Source organism: Ischnura elegans, chromosome 7 (assembly GCF_921293095.1).
Source record: "Ischnura elegans chromosome 7, ioIscEleg1.1, whole genome shotgun sequence".
Taxonomy (NCBI): Eukaryota; Metazoa; Arthropoda; class Insecta; order Odonata; family Coenagrionidae; genus Ischnura; species Ischnura elegans.
The window spans coordinates 65990775-66009453 of record NC_060252.1 but is presented as its reverse complement, the minus strand read 5'-3'; the positions used below and the strand labels follow the sequence as shown (position 1 = coordinate 66009453).

General features: G+C 40.2%; 3 protein-coding genes across 5 annotated transcripts in view; 2 read left to right on the top strand and 1 right to left on the bottom strand.

Moving 5' to 3' along the window:
- The window catches only part of LOC124162640 (phosphatidylinositol 4-phosphate 3-kinase C2 domain-containing subunit beta), a 117259-nt gene that overhangs the window by 20676 nt on the left and 77904 nt on the right, over nucleotides 1–18679 (bottom strand). The gene's annotated exons all lie outside the window — the stretch shown is intronic.
- Nucleotides 5564–9884, top strand: LOC124162644 (protein shisa-5-like). The gene is made up of 2 exons (XM_046539239.1): nucleotides 5564–5734; nucleotides 9431–9884. The coding sequence occupies exons 1-2, from the start codon at nucleotides 5731–5733 to the stop codon at nucleotides 9805–9807; spliced, it is 381 nt and encodes a 126-aa protein (XP_046395195.1). The 5' UTR covers nucleotides 5564–5730; the 3' UTR covers nucleotides 9808–9884.
- Nucleotides 13042–17401, top strand: LOC124162643. Its single transcript, XM_046539238.1, has 2 exons — nucleotides 13042–13605; nucleotides 16506–17401. The coding sequence occupies exons 1-2, from the start codon at nucleotides 13584–13586 to the stop codon at nucleotides 16871–16873; spliced, it is 390 nt and encodes a 129-aa protein (XP_046395194.1). The 5' UTR covers nucleotides 13042–13583; the 3' UTR covers nucleotides 16874–17401.

Here is an 18679-nt window from a genome sequence, read left to right as displayed (position 1 = left end):
ATACTTGGGAAATTTAGTTTGAGGAACGGATACTACTCTGGGAACGAACCAGGTATGTTAATGTGCTGGTTTTTAGGTAATAACACTCACTGGATACCACATACATTGAAAATATTAACTCGCGAAAAAATATAACCGATTGCAGATTAGGCTGCATGTATTCGGCACAGGGCGGTTATCGCAGCGGCAGAAACAAAGGCAAAAACGTCACGAGGGAATCACAGGAAGAATGCAAAGATATATCAGCGACCCCATCAGATAAGAAGATTCGTAAATCAGTCAAGGCACAGAAATCACTCCCAAAGGAACGCGGTATTCGAACACATTTGTCACAGCGTAAAGCTACGAAGTTGACGATCGAAACTACTCCGTCCATATCATCCAGTCACAACCCCAGACAAAAACGACAATCCATAAATTATGAGTGAGTATTCATTTGTTTGATTTATACACTAGGCGATACGACGACATCGACGCGAAGTGTTAACGAGGGATGATAACCTGTGAGGCATTTGTGAAGATTAATACGAGATTCATTGAGTAGCCTTTCTCTTTGTTGTGGCTCTTTCGACTTCCAGGCTGCTGTAGCTGAAAGGGTCGCAGTGGTGGGTCTGGGTGTTCCTGTTGTGAGAATCCTTAGCTAGTGTCCTCCAAAATTCTTTGTCGTATTTTAAGTCCTTGGGGAAGACTTCGACGTCCACGATTACGATGAACCGTTCTAAACGATTCAAAGCCACCAACACTACCTACAGGGCCGCAATAAGGAATATAAAGGAAGCATTAAGTACAGTCACAGACAGAAAAATCTTACCACCCGGGAGCCGAAATTTTTCAGTCCCGAAAAGACACCGAATAGGTAATGCCGCTGAGCTACGACCCTGCTGCTCATAACAAACATTCCGAGCTTCGAACGTGGTCCTTGTTCCCTGCCGATCAAAAAGAGTTGTGAAGCCCACGAAGGATGACGTTTTGACGATTTTGGTGACATGGTGCGGGACGAAACTCTCAGCTCACAAACGAGTGAGAATTGTTTACGATGTTGAGCAACGACGTTTGCTGAAGCCATCCTTTCCTCTACAGAAATCAATACTGAGGGAATCCCTCGGCAGAATGCAAAAGCTATTTTTGAGTAAATATTAGATGCGTCGCCTTAAATATTTTCAAATCCCTAACCGATCGTGGACAGCTGGGATGTTTTAATAATATGCTCAGCCTCTTGCAGAAGGGAGAGGGAAGTGTGGAACATAGGCCGTGGGCAAATCACTTCACTCCGCGATTTACGATAGAGGTGACCTTTTTGTAAGTAATGCCTTGTTTGTGAGTGAAATTTTCCGCTACTAGAATCATATAGATCTCTGCGCGTGCATAGGCTAGTAAGAGTGTTGGATGCCTGTTGTGGAATCACCCCATGCATAAATTCAGATGAATATTCTTTGATAAGATGATAATATTTTACGGTAGACTTGTTCATGAGAAGAAAACAAAAGACTGCAAAACAGAGACATTCAAAATTTCATTCTTTTCTCGTACTATTAAGAACAGAAACGGTGTTTCGCTTAATAGAATTGAGGGCGTCACTCGCTAGGACGACACATTATATATTTTTTCATTTTTCTTCCATTCTTTTAACCTTGCATGGATTAGCTGTAATAATTACTAACCATTGGCAAGAAAATTTGAATGAATATGCACGTATATTTTGCTATCATGCGTAATATTTCCATTACCATGGCGTGTGCATGTGACGGTCCTCTTGCTTGCTGCATGTTGATGAAAGATGACAAACACCCTAGAGGGTGCTCGCAGGGTATTATGTACATTTTGGATATTCTGTTTCAGTTGACTACACCCGCACGGCCATCAAGATCGGAGCAATATTACTCGTAATAGTCATATGCGGACTACTTCGCATCCTCAACTTGTGGTTCGCCAGGCGGAGAAGACGAAGACGTAGTGCAGTTCCCCGCGAGAGGACGATCGAGGTCATCTCCACGGCACCGACTCCAGAACCGGATACACCCCGGCAGTTGATACGGAATCCGAACTACAGGCACCCTTTCTGCACGCCGCGTCAAATGCCGGGTCCCAATCGCGGAGATCCACATGAATGGACCAGTGACCCACCACCTCCATTTCCCGAGTATGCTCACCAGCCGACAGCGGCCCCTTACGGACATCTTCCAGCTGCGCCACCGTCTTACGAGGAGGCCATCCGCGGAGGGACAGCTCTACACTCGCAGTGAACGCAAGCGGGACCCAACTCAAAGAGTAAATATAGACTAGGGAAACGCCAATAATCTTCACCAGAAAAAAAAGTCTGGAATAAGCTGCACATGTTAAAAAGGCAACATGAGCCGTTGAGAATTTACTTGGGCGAGTAGTAAAATTAAAGAAGGACTGTTGAGGCACACATTTTCATTTAAATCCAATTGATCGACTCATCTAATTCATTTCGCAGTAACCACTCATCATCGTTTTTTTGGAAGCACCCAGGGATTTAGAGATCAGAACTATTTTGAAGCCATAATTTCCAATAGAGAAAAAGTCCATTTGGATAAGTTGTCCAAAAGCTGTCTTGACTGCAAATGTCAGTATATCGCACATTACCCCTGACCCAACTTTCCTGACCGCGGACTTTCCAAACTTCGCATAATGTCGCAATGACAACGGCGATAGGTCGTTCCTCAAGTTTTAAGAATGTCTAGTACCTAAAGACAGAAAAAAAACCTTGATTTGTTGCGAAAAAATGTAGTTTGTACTAGATGCATGTATTAGACATAACTGATCAAACAAAAAAAAAAAACAACTGGACACGCTCTAGCTCGTTGATTAAGCCTATCTCATGAGTACCCCTTATACCGGTAGAGCACTCTTAATGAGAAAAGTTTCTCGGGTTTTCCACCGGTTAACTTTCTTTATGTCTCCCGACGTTTCGAACAGCGACTTGCTGTTCATCCTCAGGGGATATTCTGAAGATCAGCAGTGGATGAACAGCAAGCTCCGCTGCTCGAAACGTCGGGAGACATGAAAAAAATTAACCGGTGGAAAACCCGAGAACTTTTCTGCACCTAATACGTCGGGAAAACCTAAGATCATACATTACTCTAAATGAGGTCTCACTAAGGAAAAGTAGCCCGTTCCGCTTACTTAAGGAAGTTAGACCACCCCGATAAAAGTAACAAGAATTTGACAAAACTTTGGTCACATATTCTTTGAAAAACGCACTTTCAATAATCCAAAGAAAACGGGATTCCCATGAGCCGTTTTTTTGAGATATTTGACGGTAAAATTAGGATAATTTCACGAGGGGGTACTGATTTTTTGCATCTCAGCACAAGAAGCGTCAAAAATGGTTTTTAAAAAAGGTATTTATAGTATAGTCAACTTGACTATGCAAATTGAACTGTTGACGACACACCTTCACAAAATATCAAAATCTAAGTGGTAAATCATAAACAAATACCTTTATTTATAAACAAAAGATATGTAAGTCGCATGTAAAAGCCGAAAAACTAAATATATTTGCGTAATTTATGCGAAGTCGGTGTAGTGGTTTTCGTTTTGTGATGTTTGCATCCATACTAGATTTCCAAAAATGTAAACAACTTATCCGACGTCACTGTTTTTCCAAGTAAATAATGGATTTTTAAAAAGCGTCCTCACCTTATGATCAGGAATTTGTGTCAAGGGCTAGCTAATCATTAATTTCTGAAGAAGACTCCAACTATAATGGAGAAATACGGCTTTTTCGAGCTAGCGAAGCTATTTGTAACAAGACGTTGTTGAGATGGCAGTCATTAGAGGCAATTTTATGCAACAAATCTAAATATGTACGAAATGTATAATTTCATGATGAAATAACAAAGATATTTGAGAAAAACTTTCGTAAAACTGGCAAGATGGCCGCAGGGATCTCTGTACAAACATCACAAAACGAAAACCACAACACCGACTTCGCATAAATTACGAAAATATATTTAGTTTTCCGGCTTTTACTTGCGTCTTACATATATTTTGTTTGTAAATAAATATATCTATTTATGATTTACCACTTAGATTTTGAAAATTTAGTGAAGGAGTGTCGTCAACAGTTCGGTGTGCAAAGGTTCGAATCAGTGTTGAACTAGTCAAGTTGACTATGCTGTTAATATTTTTTAAAATCATTTTTGACGTTTGCTTGTGCTCGGGTGCAAAATTGCCAAAACATCTCATTTCCAATTATGTTTTCATTTGTTTATTTTTTTCATGGTAAATTTCATCCTAGGCGTATATCACACTTTCACATCCTAACTATGAGGGATACAACGAGACTTGCATAGTGTCTCGTTTTTTGGCCACACTCTCTACAACCCAGAGTTCACACTGCCGCTGCAGAGCCTGCCATAACAATGGCGCTCTGGGATGACATTTCGAATGGGATGACGAAGACGGAAAATACCTCCGTAGGTTATCACAACAGTGATCCAAGAGGCCGAAAAGAAAGCATATCTCCTCAGCCATATTCAAAGTTAGGAATTTCAACATCAAACGAACACTTAAACACCTAGCCTATGTATTCATTTGGACTAGCCTAATCGCTCGAGGTTTCAATTACGGCAATGAAAATGGTCTCAGTTAATCTACAAGGATCAATTTCGAGAACATGAAACAATAGATAAAACATTAAAAGCCTCGATTTTCAAATTTCAGCACGAACAAACAAAGCCGTAGGAAAAAAACTTGATTTCCAAAAATGTAAACAACTTCTCCGACGTCACTGTTTTTCCAAGTAAATAATGGATTAAAAAAAGCGTCCCCACCTTGTGATCAGGAATTTGTGTCAAGGGCTAGCTATCATTAATTTCTGAAGAAGACTCCTACTTCTTAACCAGATGAGCGCGTACATGAGTACGATAGCCTACAAGGTGAAGTTATGACGGATATCATCAAAAGAACTGTAAAAACCGAAGAATATCATTTAACATGTAATAGTTAATTGCAAGTGGAAGCTAAATCTTGTTGTAATTTAATTGCTATAATTTTACTCCTAAAACGATGACAATACGACAGCCAAATTAACAACTCCCTTTGTAATACTTGAAAAGAAAAATAAATCAACTTCGCTTACCTTCAAGTGATATAAGGGATTTTCATGAATACATTAGCCGTTGTAGCCCTTTACTGCCGGCACCTACGAGAGGTTTTTCACGCAACGACTACCTAGTAAGTTTAAACAGCTGGACCAGGCGATTGTTTGAATCATCATTCGAATCGAATTGTTGCTAAAACGATGTTTTCCACGTGACCAATGGATTCCAAACAAAAAGTCCTCACCTTGTGATCGCAAATTAATTGCTAAAACTTTAGTAAGATTAATACTATTATTACAAATTTCTAAACTAAAATGTATCTCCATTTGAATCGAATTTTGATACGGGAGATAGATAGAAACAATGGACGGTCGATTGCGGACAAAGAAGGCTTCCTGCGTCACGGTTGGATCTGATATTGACAGGAAAATAAAAGTAGAAACGTCAGGTGGGGAAGGCCAGTAGAGGGGAAGGACTGAAAGGCCCGATCAGATAAGAAAGTGCGTATATCGCTTGGAGACACAATTCCGATTCATTTGTCCCACGATAATCGCGCCAAGCCCGGCCAGTCTAGCAACACAAGTTTAAGTGCATCGCTAATAAAACCTGTTCCATCTTCATCCATGGGAGAAGCAACACATCACCTGCAAATCTCAACACCATGGGTAAGTACCGAAAACTTAAAAGTTACGATTCCCAAACCATTTATTTGAAGCGCCACAGGCTCGTTCCAACCGCCCCGGTGAACCAAGTTCACCACTACCATCCAGTTTAAAATAACAATAAATATTGCGCGCATATTCATGGTAGAGCAAAAAAAACACAATACAGTTCCGAAAACTTTACGGTGCTGTCGACTAGTTTCGACGGCATTCACAAGTTCAATTCACCTTACACAAAATACATTTCTCAAGGGAGGAAAACATTTTACACCCAGCCTATTCTGAAGCAGTCGAGTTAATTCAATTAGGTACTCACAGAAACGAGTAATATTTTAAGAATATTGCCATTGGAAATTCGAATGTTCATTTGAACATTTTTAAGGCATTGTTTTTCCAGACACGGTTTCACAATGCTCCTCCAGAAGCTCTTCAGCCAAACATTGGCCACATTGGTAAACAAATAACGATTGGCTACATGATTTATAAGGCCCCTAATTGACGGTTGATTCTTAAGATACTTGCATTATTAACCCACGGAATTCCGTGAACAGTCGGAAAATACTTGTTACATAGTTACGCAAATTGCTCATGAATACACATGAAGACTTGTTGATGATTTTTTTAAGTCACAAGGCTAGCCGCTAGACATTCCACGTAGATTTGTACATCCAATATACCTGGCAGATTAGGGTCCAAGTTGCTTCACTTTATCTGCGATCACAAGAAGGAGACTATCTCCGCCATAAATTTTTTCCGCGTATTCCTTATACCAATCCGGTATCTATTGTCGTCTGATTAAAATCTTCCCTGCACCACTCATCATTTTTGTATCATTTCATGCCTCAAAAAGTCCGATAATGTTTCCACTTCTACTTACAGTATATATACCTTCCCTCGACACCATCTCGTGACAAAAAATAGCAGGTGAAGTTTAAATGCCTTCACTCGTTTGCAGGGGCGGTCCGGGGTTATTGGGGGCCCTCTACTCATGATGGGGCCCATCTTACGGGGGAATTCGGGGGGCTTGCCCGGAAAATTTTAGGAAATTGCATCCCCAGAAATAGGCTTTGAAGCTATTCTGGCTTAAAAAAATAAAAGTTAATAAAATTATAAATTCCGTAAGAAAAAATATCGTGAAATGTGAGATTTTCACAGCTTATAAAATTGAATAATGTATTATGGTTCTATCATGTATCCAGTCAATGTGCAACTTGAAACTGCAATGAAATATAAAAAGAGACCTCTAAAGTAATCTTTTCGAATAACTCTTTCAAAAAAAGCATCAGGTTCTCTCTTATTTTCTAACACCTTTATTTAATATAATATTTTTACACAGTATATCTTGTAAATAAAGCAAAAAATGAAAACGTAAAATTTTACAACAGCAAAAAAACTTGGTTCAAGTAATCTGAATCTTTTTATTACATCTTTCATACACGCTTCACGGAAGACGCGAGCGTTGTGGGCCCCTTTAAGCTCGGGACCTAACGCGATTGCCGACCAGCCGACCCGGCCAGACCGCCACTGCCGTTTGGATGAAAAAACTATCGTCCGACTAAAATTAAAACTATCATCATTACGTCTCTCATTTACTGTATAAGAAATATGTGTTTCCATATTAAGGTAATCGCAGTTAATTTGCAGCTGACGTGAATGTTGATGGAAAATTTTGAAATTAGTCACCCTCCAGGTGAATTATGTGAATTTCAAAGGCGTCAAATCTATTATTGTAACGACGATGCCGTAAAATAAACTAACGATTAGATATATGAATTATATGTACAACCCCCAAATGACGCATGATGCTTAAGACATTTGCATAACTGAACCACAGAATTCCATGACCACTCCAAGAATACTTGTCAAACAACTACGCAAATTTCTGTCGAATGAACAAGGAGAGTTGGTGAAGTTTTCTTGAGGCACAAAGCTAGCCGCTAGCCTCTCAGTAGAGACTCAGTTGGACTCGTTAGAGACCAGGACACAAACTTTTGAGAACACAACCAAAAATAAAGCATTCATGAAATTAAGAATTTGACCATTTTTAAACCAAATAACTATTTTCCTCACTTTCCAAATCTATGGTAAACTGTCGGTAACTTACGAAAAAAATATTAATTAAACAACAGCTTTTAAGCGTCTAAGGACGGAAGGATTCATCGTGTTCTTCTAGCATACGGTCTTGAAATGCCATCCTTCGACAGTACACCGGCTGTCGTTAATAACCGAGGACTCAAAACATACTACCTACAGCAATCATGCATTATTCAAGGCCTAAAACCATTCCTACGTTTTCCAAAATGTTTTCAGCTTTGCAATAAAAATCACAATAAATGAACGAGCGGATTTCGGGAACAAACTCCTACGGTGACCAAGTCATACTACTATGATGAAAAAATGAAAAAGCAGGAGCAATTTCCACATTTTTACATTTATTAATACTACCGGTTTCGCTTTTCAGCATCATCAGGTACCTCACCATCATCATTACGTCTCTCATTATTTTCACAATCACCAGGTAATAAATGTAAAATTGTGGAAATTGCTCCTGTTTTTTCATTTTTCATTAGGTCACGTTTCCACTCCATCTCGCCTGAAACCTCAGACTATATTCATACTACTATGGTCGTTTTGGTAAAACCCAAATATAACGATACATTTCAGCATTATTCAAGCGATAATTATAGTTCACTTATAAGAAATTTATGGTTTCTCGGTTTTTAGGAACCGACTATAAATTGTCAGCACATGCAAGGCACATAACACCCAAGACTACCCAGAAGGAAATTTCTGGCTACTTGCTGTATTCCATCAACTTCACTCATAAGAGACTATAACGGCCGCGTTAGAAAAATAGGTTAGTTGACTTATAGTTTAGCCTACTGACTTAAGTATTCCTTAATGCATGTTTTTGAATTTTCTCAGTATTTCTAACAGCATGTTTAGTGTGTTCTAGCTTTATTGGTAGATTGCCTTCATGAGAAGATGGCAAGTTTTGCCTTTGCATGAATATGGAAGTATAATTTGTTAGGATGCGTAGTATTTTTATATCCGTGTGGTGTGCATATGGGAATCCTCTTGCATGATGGTGATTGATCACCCCCTGCCAAACACCCTAGAAGTGGCTCGCAGCAGTGGCATAAGTAGGAATATATTTTGGGGGGGGGGGACATGGGGCCCTTGGGGAGCCCACACTCCCCCAAGCAACGGAGATCACCGGTCGATATTCAGTGACTTGTCTCACTGAAGTGGTATTAATTAACTATCTTTAACTTCAAGCAAATGCAGTTATTGTGCGTCAAAACTAGGCAATATTTTTAAATACTTTTTTATTTCTATGAGGCTTTAATGCACCTCCAGAAGCTCTCAAGTCAAAAATTGGCCATATGGTAAACAAATAACGATTGGCTACAAGATTTAATCGTCCCCAAATTGACGATTGATGCTTAAGATACTTGCATAAGTGACCCACAGAATTCCGTGACCAGTCGGAAAATACCTGTTATACCGTTACGCAAATTGCTCATGAATAAACATGAAGACTAGGTGACGATTTTTTAAGGTCACAAGGGGATGTAGTTAAATAGTTAAATCACTGGCTCGCAGGGTATTATGTAGATGTAAATGAGCTTGTCAAGTAGCAAGGGTGACTTGCTCAAGCAACCAACATATCAACTAACCCATATGCTTCCATTTCAGGAGTGTACATCGGTCTGTCTTGTGGAATCTTCGGTTTCCTCTTGGGTTTCTTCATCTTACTCCGTCTCTGTAGCACGATACGCATAAGAAGACGCCAGAGAGTCACCGTCCGGGAAGTGAGGGTCGTCGAGGTGATCGCGGCCGATCCAACCCCAAAGCCGGACCTCTCCTGGTACATGATCCAGAACCAAAACTACCACGCGCCGGGTCACTGCGGAGATCACGTGACCACGACGGCACCTCCAGGACCTCAAGAGGCAGGAGCAGCGCCTTACGGGTTCCACCTCCCTCCCCCTCCCCCACCTTACACCGAGCGAGTGATACAAGGGGCTAGCGCCCCCTATCCACCGACAGAGGCGCACTACCCTCAACAATGAAGACCGTGCAGTTCAGTTTGACACTATAATGACGGAGTGAGCCTGTGAAATTCTTTCCTTCACTCCATTCACCATTTTTTTAAAATGAATTTGGTCTTTCGTGACTTTTCATCCACTTTAACCATATGCAACATGGATTTCTAAATACGAGCAAAATTTTTTTTTTTATTTGTATAATATATATCCAGAAATGCTTCAATTACTACATTTTAATAACTTTTTATGCTATTTTTAATTTATAAGGAAATTTTTTTATATGTATGGCATATGATACATAATGGTTATAGACAACTTTTATTTTTAAATGGATATTTATCACAAATTTGGCAATTTTCCACCGAAGGTTTTCGTTTCACATACTCATTGAAAACTTCTCATTAGCGCCCGAGCCTTTACTAATCACATACACAGATATAACTCGGGTAAATCCCCTAACACGTTCCTCATGCGGTGAGCTGACTTCCTTCAATAAAATTAAAAGCTGATCACCATTGGCAACTACTGACTGCTTCGAGAACCACATAGTACTTAACGACGGGGTGTATCATATCCAATACACCATGCGTTACAGAGGAAGAATAGGGTGGTTTCCTATTATTTTTTTATCGCCTAAATCGAAAGATTACTACTCCTGTAGTACGTATTTCATGCTTTTAGATTTTTCAATGGCGATATCTATTTTTCGCGATTAAATGAAAAGTGAAAATTTTCAAGCGCACGAAAACGCGACGGCTAAGTATGAATGCTGGGAAATCTCCGAGTGACGTCGTTCTGGTTCCCGCTGCCGCAAGTGAGGTGACCTTGGGGCGAGGCTTTGAGCGCTGATACGACGCAGGATTCAAGCAGGTAGCAGAGTACCCTACTAGCTGGTAGCGCTTGGCTTAAATAAGGATTATTAATACCTTATCAAACGAAGAAAACTTTCCGACATTAGCCAGTTTTAATAGGTGATTATTAAGACATGTTTCCCTGAGCTCTGTGCCTCATGCATGCATTGGTAATCTCAGACGATGTAAAACTCCTATCTACTCGTATAGAAACTAGGTCCCTGTGACGTCAAGTGTAGTGGCATCGCATGGGCGCCAATCTGGCCTCTTTCAAATGAGGATAAAAATGGACCATTGCTATTCGTCTACACCGGTAATTATAAAACCAAAAAAATTGTACATTATGAATACACTAATGGCGGGTAACGAATCGCAATCAATGCCTTTCGTTTTCTTTGATGAAGGAAACGACCCTATTGTGCCATTCAGAAATAACCGGCAGTGAGTGTAATGTATCATGTATGATACGAAATGCAGCGAAGGGTTGAGGATCTTTAGGTCAGTGTTGTCAGGTATCCGTCGTGCGAATGTTTTTTAAGGAAACAAATAATATTTTGCCAAGAACGACAACATGCCATAGCCAAAATGGCTGACTTCGTTCTAGTGTTAATGAATCTTTGGAACTATGATTTACCTATTAAACCCGAACACAGAACCACTGAATGTACTCTAGTCTCTTCCCATATTCCCTCTCCCAATCAACCCTTAGCAATGCCACAGAATGAAACTTCAACAAAGAAGTCGACTCTATTAAAGAAACCAGCCTGTTCCAGAAAACATCTAAAAGACAGCTGACTGGCTGGGAACTACGGATCCAAGTATGAGAGAAATATCGGCCCTGCTTGGCCGTGCAGTTCAAGAGAGATCAAATACTACAATAAAACTCAGAGGGCAATTGAAAACAAGATCTATTTTCGTCTCCTGTGCATGCGGCCATGATCGAAATGGCATAATCCCGCATCACGTGACATATACCATATCACGTGATCCGTCCACCTATTCCCCATCTCGACCACACACTCTCTATGAAAATCGCTGAGTGGTAGAATCCGAGGATGGCGCTGGCTCAAATGTTATTAATTTGGATAAAATATATAATTTCCATTTCGTTTAGCACTGAATGAGTAGTGGTATTAAAAATTAAATACAATAAATTCACAAGGGTTCAATTAAAAACCATACTGTATTTTCTATAATAATAACAATAATAACGAAGTTAGGTATTTCGATATTGTCATCAGCTTTTGGCTACAGCGCATCCGACTTTAGCGCTTTGTTTGCCTTTACTCTGACGATTTTCTAAGGCGATTGTAACTCTCCACCATTCAAGGAATAATCACAGATATGGTTAAAATGATCGTCATGGGGATGACCATGGGGATGACGCCGTGAAAAAACTAATACAATAAAGACTGACACTACGTGTACTGACGCAATACAAAAAAACTTATTGTGCCAAAACTTGGGAGTTTTTATGTTGGTGGTGCTATACGAAAAACTGGAGGATTTATGGAACGATTTAACATTATTCCAATACATGGCCGCTTTATACATTAAATATCACTTTGGTGACAGGATAAACGATTAGGATAAAATAGGACGTTTCCCTGTTTTGTAACTTCATGAATACAATCACTCAGCTGTACCTACCAAAATAGAAATTTATGTTGAGAATCGCTAATTATTTCAATATTTAGAAAGATTAAGTAATGCAAAATGTCACTTTTTATTCGCAATTGCAAGTGTATTTCTTGCCTAAATGCTCATATAACCTATATCCGTACTCAATGGAAATGTGTTTGAAAAATTAAAACAAACATTATTTCTCTTATGATTAATTTATTTTTTTGAATTTTTCCTTCTTTGACAAAATAAACTCAAAACTCATATTGCCGCATTATGTTACGCTTTCTGCTATAAACTGCAACAACAGAAACACAATTCCCATAATATGTATTTGCACGAAACCGGGACATGGTAGAGAATTTTCGGAAACCGACGGGACGCCCTCAAAAGCAGTCCGGCAAAACCGCGACGTATGGCCACTTTACCAAAGTGGCAACTCAAATTATGAATATTACAAAAGAGGATCCTCAGGTCCGCCTCTAAATATGTTGTCACCCACCGCGCATTTAAATGGGTTTACAAAAGTCGCCACTAGCGTCGCTGACGGACAAAGTGATCCGAATATCACTGGGAAATAAGGTATAATTAGGGTTTTAAAGCGAAATTTATAAACATGTGATGGTGTGATATATCAACTTCATTAATTTTCAATACTATTTCTCGCAATGACAAACATTACCCTGCAAAATATTAAAAAAAAAAGTGGATCGCATTGCACTCATACCAGCGCCGCGGACATTATTGAAAACCGATTAAAATGCGACCGAAGTGGCAACAGAAATCAGCCTCCTATAGAATGGAATTGGACCTCCTCTATGCAATCCCCTAGGTCCCGGCCAAACTGGGACGTATGCCCTCTTTACCAAGTAGCAATACAAATCAAGCTTCTATGGGACGGCCTTCCCTGCGTTTTCCTATTGAAATAAGAAACACAAAACATAAGAATTACGCAACACCCTTCGCTCCACCTTATTTGTGCGATGTGCATGCTTCAGGACCTAACACAATGCACCGCAACACAAAAAATGTGAGAAATGGCGATCGTATCAAAGTATCATGATATCCGAGCATTTAAGTGGAGTTGCATGGGAGGGAGATCTGAGAAAGAGCTATCGCATCTAATCCGATTCGAAAAACTAAGGGCATATCTCCGTAAGATAAGACTCAACACCAACCAACACCAACACGCTTGCCTAGTAGACCGTCCAGTCAACACAACTTGTGCGACACATACTGGCGTCCGAGGAATACCGTAAAGCATTTTAGAGAGATCATTCTCCAGCTGTTTCACTGGAAGACACCTCTGACGACGGAGGAACTGTGATGGGGGAATTGGACACGGCAGGTGAGTACAAAGAGGTTCGTGCGGTATAACAACACGATTCTCGAAATCAGGGCCGCGTCAAAACAAAATCAAGGGGTTGGCCAGGACCTTCTATTATAAACGTAATTACTGTCTGTAAAAAAAGCAAGATAGTTTGAGGACCTCTATCGTATAAACGAAGGAGTCAACTTCAGTGCAACAAAAAGCATACGATAGAACAACTATTTATACGTTGGATCATTTGCTTAGAAAAATTCGGCTCCGCAATATTCCATGTACTTACTATTTCCCAAAAAGTACCCGTTTTTGTGTCATCAAATCAAGTTGGATAACTTTGAGCGCTTGGTATACACTTGGTTTTCGTATCAGCAACTTGCAATTTTGATAAAAGAAAGTCAGATTTATTAAAAACAGTTTTCAGAAAAGTCTTTTTACACCACCAAAATTGATGGATTTGTCATTAACAACGCAAATCTCCGATAACTTCGAAACCAATGGGTCAATTGAAATTGGAACTGTTGTGTGCTGTAGAATGCAAGTACTCAGATCCAGCTTGTTAAATGTCAGCATATTACGTATATAAATAGATGTTTGTTCTTGCTTGGAGCTCTGGTAGACTTCTTCTCTTCCTAGCGAGGCAGCCCAAAACAAAGCAATAGAAAAGGGGAAGTCTCTTAATGCCTTTCACAGTGGTCACATCGTGTATCGTGACGCACATTACCCCAGCAGTTTGTAAATCATCTACTGGTTGCTTATAGTATAGATATGTCCCTTTATACACCCAGCCATTTAGGTAGTTGGCCCAAAAAAGCAGTCCGAACGACAGACGTCATGGTGTTAATATTTACACTGAGTCCATTCATGATATGGTTTTTAGGCTAATTGTTTCAAATTGCGCAAGCGCAGCGGGACTCGGGCGAGTGACGTCGATAGTCCAGAGATAACTCCTCATGAAAAAGCTTTAAGGTTTGAGCCAATGTTATGCCCAAGCAACGCATCTACTGTTCACAGGATTGTAAAATTTACCCGAAACGCTGCAATGCACTGCAGTGAAAAAGTCTGCACTCGATACTGTTGAATGACGATACTCCATGCGTAAGGAGGTTAGAAGAAAAGGCGAAGAGGTTACTTCTAACATACTTGCCCACGCCCGAATGAAGCCAATATAATTGCGCATGCGGTCGCACATTGTTCTTCACATTAAATTAACACTTCAAAGGTTTTTTTATAAGGCCCACTAATCCGTACGTCTTTGTTCTACAAACGACCAGTAGCCAGTTCTTCTGAGCGGCTGTAGGATACTCCCACTAGATTCAATGGATGCTAGGTGCATGACTTAAGGCGAAGTTGTGATTTTATAGTATTGCTGTTCAACTGATTAAAATTTCACTGAAAATTGAAATTCAATTTTGACTTTTGGTTTGGTCGATTATGTCTTTCACATGCCTTCAACAGATTAAGAACAACTTTTTTTCACAACAAATCAAGAAGTTCCCCCTCAATAGGCACCAGAAATCGCCCTATACCGAGTACAACTATATAAGACCCGAGAGACGACCTACTCCCTTTGGCATAGCAGCAAAATGCGAAGTCTGGACGCTTTCGGTCAGGAAAGTTGGGTTATACGGACAGTTGTGGTCAAGACAGCCTAGGGCACAATTAACATATTTTCTTATCTACTGAGGCCGGTAAAATGTGCAGAGTACGGATAAGCCGGCGCATACAGCTGTCTTGGGAAGAACCTCCGCGGTTTGCGCTCTTCTTAAATACCTGAGAACGCACGCAACTTCAAATGTTTTCCTCAGCTCATATTTTTCGGATTAGACCGCGACTTGGCTGATAAATAACTCTTATTATTTACGACACACATGCAAGTTGCAACCCCAACCAAAAATGACAGGAAAATATCTTCATCTCCTCACATTTACCAAGAGTACGGCTTACTCCTTATATCCCATAAAGTATATTCACGCACTGAACGAATTTAAGCCAAATCACAAAACATGCAAAAAGCATTTTCCTATTTAATTCCTAGTAGTTGACATACAGAAGCCCTCCATTAAAAATATACTATATTGTGATCAATGCACGAAATAACTTGCTCATCTCTCTTCGGGGTCTTTTCAAATGTCTCGAACGATCCTTTATCGAAAATTAAGAGAAAACGTTAGTTTATGACAATATTTTACAATGAACTACGTAGAAATTTCGTCTACTCTCTCTGGTAATTGCATGCTTTTGTCTTAACTTTTTTCATCAGTTAAAAAAATCAGTTTGACCTAAATATACATAATTATTTCTATTGGCTCTAACTTACGCTATCTCTTCCATAAATTGCTTTAATACCCTTCACCATTTCTCTATTATATTAGACCTCTTAAAAATATGCCACAGCCTACAAGCTACTTGACATTCACTCATTTTAAATGCATAGGTTAGGCGCTGCAGTCCTCCTTCCTCGCAAATATGAATATATCCTCTTTTTAAAAAGTTAATCGGCTCTAAAAATACGAATACACAGAAAAAATTTAAGCACATTATTCATCTTCAGTAAATGAGTAAAAAAGACAATATACATGCGCCAGGTATCATGAAATAATTTGGTTTAAGATAAAACAAAATGCAACCACTGAGATGAAAGGAGAGGTATTTTTATCAGCTTCCTCAGACTGCCAAACAGGTGCACTTTAAGACGGAAAAGAAGTGTTTTGGCTTTTAAATACGGTCAAATTTCATAAATATCCCTTACTTTGGCATCTTATAAAGTGTCTATTAATTTTGTGCAATGCTACAAATACGAATATTTTCTTAACTTAAAAAGGGTCAATAACTACGTCAAAGTCGAGACGTTGCTTCATCACGTAGAGTTGACATGGGATGACTCTAATTGGAGACTAATACTTATCCTCGTTATATTGCAGCCGAATTCATCTCACTCTACATTGGGCTAGCAGTGGTATTCGCTATGCTTGTGTTGGGGCTGGGCAAAGCCATGCTATGGTGTCGGAGAAACAACCACTGTAAATTCCTCTTTCCGCAACCCAGAATCGTGGCGGTGAGGACTGTGGAGACAGCGGTTCTACCCCCGCAGACTCAATGTCACAGCTGCCAACCGCCTTGGACGAATACCCAGGGCCCGGAGACAGGATATCCAGTGACACCGACGGGGGGGTACCCTCCTTCAAGGCCATACGAGCCTGCCTCCCCACCTATAGGATTCTATGTCCCTCCGCCACCTTCCTACGAACAGGCAACCAGCAACGATACAACCCAACATGCACGCCTCTGAAGTCACCACACCGCCTGAGAGTGAAAGTTTAATTTTTATTCCAGTATCTTAATAAGGCACATGAATTGCGATGAGAGAGAATTCCCCTGGACCAGGAGTCAAACCACCGGCCTTTTTTCTCCTTGGCGTTTCCATCCTTGATGGACCGCGACGGTCTAACATCCGGTACCATCAGCCTCGGTACAATTGGCATGAGAATTCAAGAATCTGGAAGGCGTAAAGGCCACGAAAGCCAAAGGTCCGTGGTTCTATTCCCGGTCCGGTCTAGGGGAGTTTTTTCTCGTGGATATTCATGTATACTTCACCGCCTTTCACGCGGCAGACTTCGAAATATTACTCCTAATAAGGCCGCTGTCATACGATCCGGCATTTCGCCTGTGTGTCATCCATGGCCGGACGCACGGCAAAGCGGACATGGGTATGCAAAAAACACAATTCCGATCATGTGTGATCTCACATGCGATAAAGTGATCTTCGAGGTATTCTAAACAGAACTGGACGGGTAAGTCTACACCTCAGTGCCGAACACAAACGAGTTAGAGTGAGTGACTAGGAAGCAGTGAATCCACAAAGAATGTGTTTTGGCGATCCACGGATACTTCCATACGTTGCCACAGTGACATTGTTCAAATTCATTCACTTATTTTAGGCTATCAGCCACGGAATACTATTTATTTGTATATACGAAAATAAAATTTGTAATAAAACAATTATGAGAAAATCTAAAACGTACAAAAAAGAAGTAATTTCATAAAAAATGATCAGTTTTTATTGTAAAAATGCAATATATTTTAGCACATTCGTGTGCTATAATTTACTGCAAGGTGCTTATAGATATTTAATCCACCTGTGGATACAAATATGACATGCAATTTCGTCCTCCTTCACACTATAATGAAGAAGAAAGATTGAAACTAACGCATTGAAGATGAAACGTGAGTTTCTTCACCATGCTACTTAATTGACTCATAACAACTGTTGCTTTTCATTACCTTTCTCCCGCATAAATTTCACCCATAACTCCTCGTAATTTTGGAGAAAAAATATATCACAAATAAAAAAAAATCAATTATATAGAAATGCACTTACTTTCCCAAAAATATGATGGGTAAAGGCTTCAAGGTTATTCCCTACTTCTTCCGTCAGCGAAAGCAACAGGTGCTTGGGAATACACTATAGAGATAATTTCAAATATCTATGCAGCTGAGAGGCAGGCCCAAGTATTTTGGAGGTGAGGGAGGAGGGCACGTGACTTCTTACTAAAACATGATAGGCGTAGCCTAGCCTCTAGGAAAATCAGGCGCTTTCAGACTCCCGTGGTGGACGCTTCGTGAGGAAGTTAACTGTGTTGCCAAGTCGGAAGAGGGTTTTTGACACAGTATTTCGTTTCGATGCTATAACAAAGTCTTTCGAGAAAACATGGCAACTCCCGCCTCAATCTTTCCCCATCCAACATCCCTGGTGTCGCAGGTCCCACCTCCTGCCACGACGCCGTACGGAACATGACGAACTTTCACGACAGGGCCAGTCGCAAGGATGTTTGAGAAGGATCATAGTCGGCTCAGGCCAGTCTGAAAGTGAGCGCCCTTGGGACTGCCGGTGGATTCCTAATGCGCAGCTGAATAAACTTTCACTTCGTAAGACTACATCATCACTGCCATTACTCCTATTTGAGTTCCGTAGAACTGGAAACTAAAGAATAAGTTAAGTATCTTAAAAAAGTTTATGTCAGCCCACGCCTCATTTTCGTTCGCTAATTTAATAGCTGCGATAAAATGAGAATGTGTAATGACAATAGCGAAATCT